Source organism: Neodiprion lecontei, chromosome 2 (genome assembly GCF_021901455.1).
Source record: "Neodiprion lecontei isolate iyNeoLeco1 chromosome 2, iyNeoLeco1.1, whole genome shotgun sequence".
Classification (NCBI taxonomy): Eukaryota; Metazoa; Arthropoda; class Insecta; order Hymenoptera; family Diprionidae; genus Neodiprion; species Neodiprion lecontei.
Window position 1 is genome coordinate 27,278,247 of NC_060261.1, and position 11,404 is coordinate 27,289,650.

At 40.1% G+C, this 11,404-nt stretch overlaps 1 protein-coding gene across 1 annotated transcript; it reads right to left on the minus strand.

The window, feature by feature from the left end:
• Positions 1 to 7,673: 7,673 nt before the first annotated feature.
• Positions 7,674 to 10,858, minus strand: LOC107222177 (opsin, blue-sensitive). The gene is made up of 8 exons (XM_015661434.2): positions 10,544 to 10,858; positions 9,946 to 10,137; positions 9,634 to 9,849; positions 9,423 to 9,553; positions 8,827 to 8,999; positions 8,290 to 8,447; positions 8,122 to 8,217; positions 7,674 to 8,050 (listed from the first exon to the last, which is right to left on the minus strand). The coding sequence occupies exons 1-8, from the start codon at positions 10,597 to 10,599 to the stop codon at positions 7,939 to 7,941; spliced, it is 1,134 nt and encodes a 377-aa protein (XP_015516920.2). The 5' UTR covers positions 10,600 to 10,858; the 3' UTR covers positions 7,674 to 7,938.
• Between the last annotated feature and the right edge of the window lie 546 nt (positions 10,859 to 11,404).

The following is an 11,404-nucleotide window of genomic DNA, read 5'->3' on the forward strand; positions in this document are numbered from 1 at the left end:
AGTGTTAAATTTCATAATTGCCAACACCCAAGTGGCATTAGTTATATTCGTGCCGAAAACTTTCGCCAAGAGTTGACGCGAGATGGAAGAGACGCTGTTTCCAGTTATGCAAGCACTAGAAAACAGCCGAGAATTCACCCGTCAGAGGCATCACATCCTATTTATTTTCCAACCGTGTATCTCCAACTTAGAACGTGCTTAGTACCCCGAGGCTTTTACTCCGCCGCCTCAAGTTCCTCTGACAAATATCTGTGTCATTTATTTACGGGAAACATCCTGTAAGCTGCTATGGGCGAATTGGATATTCAGCATGTACCCTACACCCGCCAATTTCAGGCGTTCCTCACTCGTTCCAGTCATAGTTCCCGCGTATAATCAGGAATTCCCGATATGCAAATTCCTTGAACGAATTGACGCAGCCTGTGTGATTAAAATGCATGAGCTTACGGGCGATTTTCACAAAAATTCACACATTATTACTCGGCTAATTCTCTCGCGTGTTAATTCTGTCTTTTGCAGCTATGACGAGGGATTTAATATGCGCGCGATGGGACGTTGCATGTCAACCGCTAACTAACTTTGTTTACCTCTTCCTTATCACTACACATGCAGGCTGCTGTTTCCGCGCGTACAATTTTGTCAAAGCGACCCAGCAGCAGCTTTAGCCGTGATATTTCACCAACGACAATCACATTCTGTTTAGGGTAAGGATGAGGCTCGAAACTTCTCCAAGCCACCCTTAGATCTGGCAGCTGTCTTCGAGCAGATCACAATGTAGGTTATATTGTACGGCTTCATGCTTGAGCGAAACGTTCTGAGGGAAACAGGATTAGACTTAGTATTGACGTTTTGTGTGCAATTGTTTCAGCAGAGCCAACAGAAACGTTAGGCGCAATATTTGGCTCGCTGATTTTGCTCATCTAGCCCTAAGGAGTTGCACATTGATAGTTTGCCCATTCATGGACGATGATTACTTGCTCGAAAGAGATGAAAGGCTCGGATATGATGTCCTACCTTTGTTAGTCTGGTTGAAATAATCGATTCTCTCCAATCCAATGAAGAGAAGAAGCTTTGTGAGTCGCGAAAGCATTTGAATGCTTCTCGCAATCTTACTTATGTTACGTTGCAGCTAGCACTTTGGTTAATAAGCAGTGAAAGAATCCTTTCCTTTATTATTTCTAGGAGTATTTTCTTTGCAAATTGTCTCGTAACCGATTCACTTTCAAAACAAAAGCAATGAATAACGTTACGCGATGCTGTTTCCTCAGATCTTTGCCTGGAAACTTTTGCCGGCCAAGAAACGTCGCTCGGTATGAGAAAAAAGCTGGAAAGGGTAAAGAAGGGAGAAAGAATCGTGAGAATCCGTTAAAACTTGAAAGTTGAGTTGACTTGAGTTCCGAGGAATTATATGTGAGCGCACTTCGCACTGAGAAAAATAAAAACTACGTGGCCACTGCTCGGCAATCATCTAAGTGCAATATAGTCCGCGTACAGCAAGATCCGCGTATCGCTTGTGAGGGCGCCATGATATTTCAATAGTACCAGGCAGACTAAAAGGGGTTAATTGTTGTTGTAATGTGGCGTACAAAGGTTGCCGTAATCTCATGTATTCTTTGTAATCTTTTGAATTTTTTACATCCTAGTGTATCCTCATTATCTTTTTACAATCTCCATGTAATCTCTGGTAATCTTTTCGATTTCCAGTAATCTGTGTAATCTATAGTCTTCCCGTAATTCCTGCGATCTTTTCCTTACAATTTTTATAATTTTTTGTAATTCTTGCAATTTCTGTAATCGTTACAATTTTTTTTTTTTGTAATTCTTGCAATGTCTGTGATTGTTTCTAGACTTTTGCAATCTTGCTCCAATCTTTCCGATCTTGCTGCACTCCGTGCAATCATTGTAATCTATTGGTGATTCTTGCAATTGTAATCAGTGTACGTCATTTTTGTACAGCGATTAATCTCTTGGTAGACTATAATAACAAAAATGTTTCGCTGATAATAACAACGAATGCACGGCAGCAATATAACGCTGAAATCGCGACGCAATCATGCGCATAATAAACGTTGGAATGGTTAAATGTGGATTTTAGAGATTCCAAAAGCATTTCACGAGTTCGTACCGGTAGGTTATTCATGGATCAGATATCGCTTTAGTGGTGTTTCGACACGATTTCATCACACCACTTCATAGATCTTGTAAGCGATTTCATAAATTTCACCAGACTTAAAATTTCGTGAATAGTTAGTGAGACTTACGCATTGGACATACTGTTCGGTTATTGTATCAGTTTTTCATATTGAATTCTTTGAAAATTGACACCAATTGAAAGAATTAAAAATTATTCAAAGACACCGAACTATCCGATTTAGGAGTTTCCCGCTCAATTGGTACATTTAAACATATTTCCAGAAAATTTTGTTAATACAACTGAACCTCATGGATACATGTCTGACTTGTCCGTTTTCTTGTCTGTACATTGAATCTTCTTCATCCCGGCAGTTTTTGTTTAAAGACCATGCCAATAAATTTCATTTTTTTGTCACTCGATTACACATTTTTTGCACTGATACAGCATTGATCGCGGCTTCTAGCGTTTTTTTTTTCTTCACCTGAACGATTAAAACTGAACTTTCATTCGAAACTTACATTTCGATGTTTCGTGCGCCTTCCATTAGATTTTCCAATCAGTAGAATGGATTAACTCTGAAGTAAAATTTATCGTAAACGTCATAAGCAAAATGTGATAGTTGAGTACAGAGTGGATTTATATAGAAACCTCCCACATTTATAGTAATGTGTCTAATGAATATTCATGTATGAATTATAATTCATATTTAATTCATTCTGGGTTCCTATTTTATCTCGTAACAACTTTTAGGGGTTGCATGTCGAAGTTAATGTGAAACAAACTACAATATTTCTACCGCAGGATTTGCCATAATTTTTTCCCTGTGCAATAGTAGTCAAGATTGTGAAAGCTTACCGTATATTCACGTATGTTACCGATGAGCAATAGGTAAAGCTTTTATAAAGTTGATTAATCTGCCCCTTATATATATTTATTCCATAATGTTAGTCAATTACACAAAAAACGCAATTATAATGAAATGTCCACAATGAAGCAATTCAGAATCATAAATTGAGAGTGAATGATGAATTAGGAAAAAGTTCACTCTAATACTATTCGCAGTTATAAGTCACGATCGCTATGCCCATTGAAAAAATTATGACTGTTGTGTTCACAGTTGCAAGTGAACTGTGAACCTTATGCGTGCCAATTTTAATTTTTCGTCAACCGTGACGTTATCTTAAACTTCAGAAATGATGGACTGCATCTTTTTACTAGAAACATGGATATGCAATTTTTGTTCGTCAAGCACACGTTCCGTTTTCGAATCTAATAGTACTTGTACACCGTTTTTACGTTCAAACTTATTTAGACCCAAGTGAAGTTGTCCTCCCAACTTCTGATTATCCGACTTTTCTTTATAGAAATTGTTAGCAGTTCACTTTGGAAGTATGGTGACCAAAATTTTCTCGGAATTCTAGAATCGAACTTAAACCGCCAATTTGAAGGCTTCTCTACCGACTTGTTTTTTTTTTTTTTCTCGTTTGGTGGTTGTGTGATGGTGATTGATATTCTAATTTCAACGTTCGGTAGTAAATGATTGGAAAATTAAAAAAATTAGTCGATCAAAAAATTTAAAATTCTATTTATACAACGAAAAAACGTGAAAATCTTGCGTTTTTGTAATTATCCAGCTTCATTATTCAGCCCATTTTGACGGATCTAGGCTCATTTTGTTTGCGAACGCACACTCAACGAATTGTCTAAGATTAATTTAATTCATTGGCTCTCATCGTCAGTTCATTTTAAGAACGTTGCACAGAAAGTCATTATTCGGTATAGTTGATTAACTTATGATTCTCTGAAAATCGAATGAAGGTTAAATTCATTTTTAAGTGATCTTCAGAGTGAACATTCACGAAGAAAATGAGCTCCAGTCCATAGAAATCCGTAGAATTATACGAATTTTAAATTGGAAGAACGGAAAAATAACGTGACTTCTGAATATCATTATTAGACAACTTGCCTCTGATTGAATTCGTGGTTTTCTTTTTCGATCAGAACGAGAGTTTACTGAAGAATTCTATGAAATGAGCCTAAGACCAAGTTCAGCGTTATTCATAAGCGACTTCAAAATTTCTTGTTCAATCAAATTTTCAAATATGCTGTACTAGTCCAATGTTTTCGTATTTCTTCAACATTGAAAAAAAAAATACTCACTACCAAATGTTGCAAGTAGGCTGCCAATCACTTATAAATGAAACAAAAGAATTAAAATTTCAATAAGTTAATACAGGGGCTTCAAGTTGACGGTTAAAGTTTGATTTTTAAATTTTAGGAAAACTATTCGCGACCAAATTTCCAAAGTGGACTCAAAACACGACTAAATGATCACCCAACGTGTTCAATAAAGAGAGTCGAAAAATCAGAATCTGGAGGGTTAACTTCGCAGAGGTCTTATTTTAAGCCATAGTGCCCCTGAAATTGATCCTTTTATATAAGGCAGCTAGCTTGGATTCAGCTTTAGTAACGTTATAAGTAACTTGATACATAATGGTTCTATCGAACACATCGTGACGCACAGTCCCATTTTCAACTACAGTATAAACAGAACCCAATATTCTGAGGAATTAGTATTAAATTCGTATGAAAATTGTGAATAACCATGTGAACAATTGACGTACAGTGAATCATTTTCAAAACAATCTAGAAGTGCGTCAATGAATTACGCATGAATTTCGTCGATCTTACCAATCTTCGAAAGGATCTTCCATTACCCGAAAAAAAATAAAAAAACGAGAAATACCCATAATTGCCATTATACACTCTATCACACTAATAATTAATCGCATATATACGGAAACAAAGAGATTAATCCAATTATTATACATATATATAACCATATAACCAATTATGTACTGGCCTTTATTGCATCATCGGGTATTGCATCGCAATATTTACTGCATTTTATCGGGCATATTATAGAAAACGATATTCATAGCATCTTTAGGTACGCCAAATAGAGAGTTAGAATATTAAAAGACACATTCCATGTCCTTTAGAGACGTGTGAGTCCGAACTTATAAATATGCGCAATGGTGTGTGTGTGTGTGCAGAGCATGGCTGGTCATATTTGTAGAATGTCTTGGGTCGGAACGACGCCTTGATGAAATTTTTCCAAGCTTTTCACAGTCACTGTTATTACCCTCGCACGGAGCAGACAATGGGGACTGGTCTGTGCCACCGATCGGTATGGCAGCCAAGCATAGCTTGGACGTTGGTAGGTAGATAGAGATCCATACATGGCTGTCCGCGAGTACGGCTGATCCCCTTTCAGAGTTCGGGGTACACAGGGAAAATTGTAGAAAAGTAAAGTCAGTCCATCATTCACATTTTCCAATTAACGACACCCCTGGAACCGTCCCCACACCCCGCCACTCGGGAATTTCGATTTCGATTCATTTCGTATCTACCATCGCTGCCATCGCCACCTCGACCGGGCGAGCTTTGATATATTGAAGCTTTTTTTGTGGATATCTTAACCTCTCTTTTTCAATTATTTTTCCTGATTACACGCGACGGATCTGATTAAGCGACTCCTCGTTGATCGCTTCCCGCACGAGAAGCCTTCACCACGAATAACGTTCCGGCCTTTGTTACGGGCTGGTTTATACGTAGAGGTAAAAGGCGTCGATTTCTTAAGCTGATTTAAGAGAGTACATGGCACAATGGTTGTTTATAACAGACTGCGAGCATCGCTTGTTCACTCTGGATCAAATTTCTCGCTTCGCATACCGTCGAGACAATCCCTTTGAAATCAGCCATGCCGCCTAATTACGTTGGAGGTAGGTTTAAGTGTATTTAAAACTGTATTCAAATTGACCCAACGTTTCCCTGTTGCCACTCATAAAATTAAGGAATCCAGATACGCCCACTCAAAATTTCAATGCGTTATGTTAAACACATAATATGGTTATACGTGTGCTCTTTTCATAGCGAAATAATGGAAATTCGGTTTGCTCACATTTGAAAATTCTTGGAAACGAATGAATACAGCAACCACATTTGTTTCATAAAGGTTCGTAGAATTTGCGAATGGTAAATATTGTTGGAAATCAGCGCTACGACGGTATCAACTTTGACCTATGAATCAATTCTCATGTTATTAAGCACGTTCGTAAGTATACGATTAATAAAAAGTCAGGTACGGGATTTCGAAATACAGCTTCATTCACTTCAGAAGTGAGCTTTACGGTTTAGTCCAAGAAATTACATGTAGAACTTGACTCCACAATTTTTGGGATGGACCTGAGGCTGATGGAATCAGATTGACGTGATAGCATCTCGAGATTTTTCCATTCACTGGAAATAACGAGCTTCGTACGGAGAAAATAATGGAAAATTGATCCAATTCTGAGTCTCAAGTGTCGAGCCACAATTATTCTCAGGACTTTGATAAATATCTAGAAAGCAACGGTTCTAGTCGGGGTAAAACAGCGAATGCAGCACAGTGGGTAATGTGGCGTGACCTTATTCAGACGAATCGGTTCTAATCGTGGAGCTCAAATCATGTTTGTGTGATTTATTCACTGGATGCCACCCTGCAGAAAGTATTGATTGTTATACTATTGTCAACCATACATTATTGAATAAATTTGCTACAAGTCCGTGCTTGTGCAGAACTAGTATGAAAAGAAGAGATAAGAATGGATTTCTGTAATAGGTGCCCAATTATAAAACCTTCGAAATTTATTGAGCCCAATTTTATTTATAATAAATTGAACTTTTTAAATCCAGGCAGCCTACTTTTCTATATCATTTATATCTGGTGAATCGAGTATTGTCTTGAAGTGGCGGATGTGCTTTTCTAAATACCTTTATTAATACATTCATTAAAAGATAAGGAATCATAGTGAAACTTTCTCCAAATTATAAAGAACATATCAAAGTATCGTATCGTTTTTATTGCACCGTGTTAGCAGATACCTCTTTTCGTCCATGTATGTTACAAATTCAGTATAGCGATGATACGATAATTGTGTAAATTAATTTGACAGCGTGTTAGGAAAGAGCTTTTTTGTGCTCAGGTGTTCACAAGCACCACCAACATACAAACAGATGAATGCGCCCCTCTGCAGAGTCTCAACGAATCTTCATTCCGACTACCTGTAATTATTTGAGTCGGTAATTTCATGTAACGTATCGTGATAAGGTAGATTACAGCAGTTCTGTTCAAGTCAGAAGCGACGGCGAAATGTGAACGTAGAAAATCGATCGGGTGGTTTGGGGTTACCAACCGTCGCGCAACAACCTACAGGTTTGTCAGTTTGTAGAAACTTCGATAGATGGTATTACCACCACTCATGTTGTGAATTTTAACTCATTGAACCACTCGGGACATCTTCTTTGCAATGTCAGTTATTTCATAGTTTTTGTATTCATATTTTTCGACAACTTCAGGGCACCAATTCTTGACTTTCTTCTATCGATTACTACAGTAGGATCTATACTATGCGATTATTGATGAACGAAGAACCATAAAGTCTGGTGAAATAGGTCAAGGGCGTAGGTTTTTCGTAAATGGACAATTCCAATACAATTGCCTTTGAAATTGCTTTTATTGAATTTATACAACGGTGAGGGTAACGATGAGCATCACAAATAACAATGCTACAGCAACAGAGGAAGGTACTCGCGTGTCCATATAAGAGTTGTCCAAATTCATCCAGTAATTCGTTGTCATTTACAATGTAGCCAGTGCAACACAGTGGATGATTCGTAAAGCTTGTACTTCTGGTGAAAATACAAGCTTTCCGTTGCATCGGAGAACTTCAGTTACACCCCTCTAAACAACAACTGTTCAATTAAGCGTCCTCGGTCTTAAGTTTCTCCGTAGTCGCGGATACCGTGTCATGCGTGGGTTCTGGTTCATGGATTCCCATCCATTGGCATCTCTTCTGGAGCTCTAATCTGTACCTGTTGATAGCACATAGTTATAGATCACTTCTTCTTTTATGGCATATTCAAAATGAAGATGCGCGTTTTACCTCGGGTGATTTATCGCGTATATCCAAGGGTCTATGCAGGACACCGTTTTTGCAAATAGAGCTGGTAACATCGTTGAAAACGGCGTCAGTGCTTCTCTGAGGAAAAAAAGCTCGTGATCAAGATGTTTTTTACCGCTTCAGGACGGGATAATGCGACTGATAATTTACCTGTTTCCGAAGGCACCGGTCATGGCGACAATAGCATATGGAGTCCAGGAGCAAAGGAACAGGAAGAATATCGTAAACGCCACTTTGGCAATTCGCATTTCCGTGCTTCTGTCTTTGTCTTGATTAGACACCAGGGACTTGACGTTCATTTTCTTAGCCTGTGAGGAGAACATTGAATACCAATGACCAACAACAAAAAGGACTCGATCAACGGAGAGCTCTGGTGGTGTTCATAATTCTACAACCTTCGAGGGATTCCAATCTCATGCATATGCAGCGTTCGTGATATTTCAACCGAGGTCGAATCAGATTATTATCCCATTTACTTACTCGGTTTCCACGTACTTCTGTTGTCTATCAATAAAACCGTGCAGCGTTGGACTAATGTTCAAGATGCATTGCTTATGCAAAAGCTTAGGGCAATCGGTGTCGAGAGCATCACTTGAACAGACAGCTGAAGCTCCACGCTTTTAGCATACTCACTCACTACAGCTCCCCTGTTAGTAAACGAACATTGTTAAGATGTTCAAAGTTCACCTGATCACGGAGCATCTTCTCGTGCCTGCGCACGCTTCCAATTAACTGAGAGTAGAAGTAGACGATCAAGCTAATGGGAATAGCGTAGGACCAGGCAAATATCGCTGCGACGAAGACCTTCGTATCCTGGTCTTCAGTGAGAAAATCGAAGCTGCAGGTGGTTAGGAAACCCTCTGTTGGAAGTGATATTGGCTTATGTAAGGTGTCGAAATTTCCATGAAATTAAAATTTCTCTACGGACTCGGTTACTTCGCTCACAATAGAGCCTGTCGCGAGTTTGACGTCTTACCGGTTGCACCGGAACGTCGGGGTTACCGATAACCGTGCATTGAGCTACCAACCAGCTGCATGCAGCCGTAATTAGGTGGCTGTGTAGCGTGTACGTAAGCCAGAACCGGCGTAGGCAAGTAAGTTCACCTTACGGTAACTGAGAACCTATTCTTGGGCTAATTTTACTCACAGCAATATATGCGCCGTGCAGCTGCCTAGGAGCGAAGCAACTTCGCCGTGGCGAAACCTACGTCGCGTAAGCTGACGAAGTGAACAAGACAATAGACCAAGGATCGAACGGGTATGGGTGAAAAACAACTTGTCACCTGGAACGTAGCGACCCCAGATGTTGCCGATGGGCAGAATGGAGAATGGCATAGACCAGAACCACGTGAAAGCCACAATAACTGCAGCCTGTTTTCCGTTCAGTCGGCCGTCTATCGGACAGGATATTGTTCTGAAATAGCGTCAAGAAGTATCTCAGTAATACCGACACTCCTGTGTCAGCGGAATACTTTTAAATTTATCAGAATGAACCTGTATCTGTCAAAGGCGATGGCCGCGTTGTTGATTGCTGAACCGATTCCCGAGATGCTGCCCAGGGCTGCATATATGTCACATCCAAGTTGCCAGCCAATCATGCGTTCGACGAAGCTGTTTGCTATGAACATTGGCATTTCAAGCATCATGAGGAGGTCGAACAATGCGAGGTTCACGATGAACATGTTGGACGCGGTCCTCAGTGACTTTGATCTGTGAAAGCACAGGGCGGAACAATTACCATTTATACCACTAGCCTCGACCGTGGAGAATCCCGTGAATTTCTACCCATGGAAGTGGTCTGCTCACGTTGTGAATATCCAAACGACGCAGCCATTTCCAACGACCGACATAATCATCAGCATGAAGTAGACCAGGGCTAAACTGATGTGCCAGTATTTTCCCGGAGCCAGGAATCCTCTCCAGTGAGGGTGAACCAAATCCGAATGTTCCGGTGGCACGTTCCAGCCCAAGAGTCTTTCCTGCATCTGTTGCACCTGCCTGAAATCGATGAAAACCGTATTTAGTTAACATGTGATATTTGACATTGTAGTGGGTGAATTATGGATTGTGGTGCGTTCAGGAAAAAATGAATCTAAATTTTGAATTTATTAACGGAGTAACGAGAGAGAGACGGAGAATTCGTATTTTCACTTATTTTTTTTTACACTCGTAACTTCATTTCGTGAGGAACGGTACGGCGGAAGCGTGAAGAGGGACCATAGTTAAATTTAAGCGTTGGAATCGAGCGAGGAAGAGGACACGATCGTTAGCGGTGAAGTGTTCCCGTTTAGCATATCGCATCCTACGCGGATACGTAAAAATGAATTTTCATATCCAGGGATCGATCAATCCTGGTAACCGGGAGGCACTTAATTATACAGAGTATAAGCGACGCAATACGAACCCGACACCACCGACAAAAGCCGCAGGGGTGATGAGGACAGACTCGTTGAAGTACATGTTAAATCTCTTCCTGCACACCAAACTACGGTACCAAAGCGCGAGGTTCGGCAAAAATTTGATTATGCGAGATGAGAACGTTCTTTCACCCCAATCGCGAATCCGTTTTTGCCAATTATTGTGGTTGATTTCGGAGAACGTTTGCAAACGTCTAATTGATTTTCATGTAAAGTCGTGTTCGCCGGGGGGCCGAGATTTTATTATTGAAGTGAGACGCGGTGCGACGGTTGGGATGGCGACCCGCTACTCACTTATTTGAACCCTGGGGACGCGTCGCTTTTATATCTAGACTGATGAAGATCGCCGATGGCGTGCCTGTTGATAATTTAATTCAATTTACAGATGGGGAAACCTTTTGTTTTGCTGAGTCTTACTGGTCACGCGACCAACTTTCGAATACCGTATGCCATGTGCCACCTTGTGGCTATATAGAATGAGAAAATTATCTCCACCTACGACGTATAAGGTAAATTATTCGATTTAATCCCCGCCCTGACCTCCGGCTGTCGTCGTACCCCCAGCTGTAGGTAACGTTTTTACTTTGATACTCGGTCTAAGGTGCCTTGACTCTGTTTCGAAAAGAATAGAGCATTCTACCGTACCCCGGATTTTCCACAAAGAAGCGCTCAAGCTTTGCACTCGCTAAGTGCCTCAGAATAGAGGTCAAGTTGAGTGTGAGGGAGGGCTTTCTCCACTGTCATTATTATTTTTATTCATTGTCATTTCTTCACCTTGATTCCTTCGCCACTTTGTGCAATGCGAACCACTTACACACGAGTGGTTTAACAATGAAAAAAAAAAAATA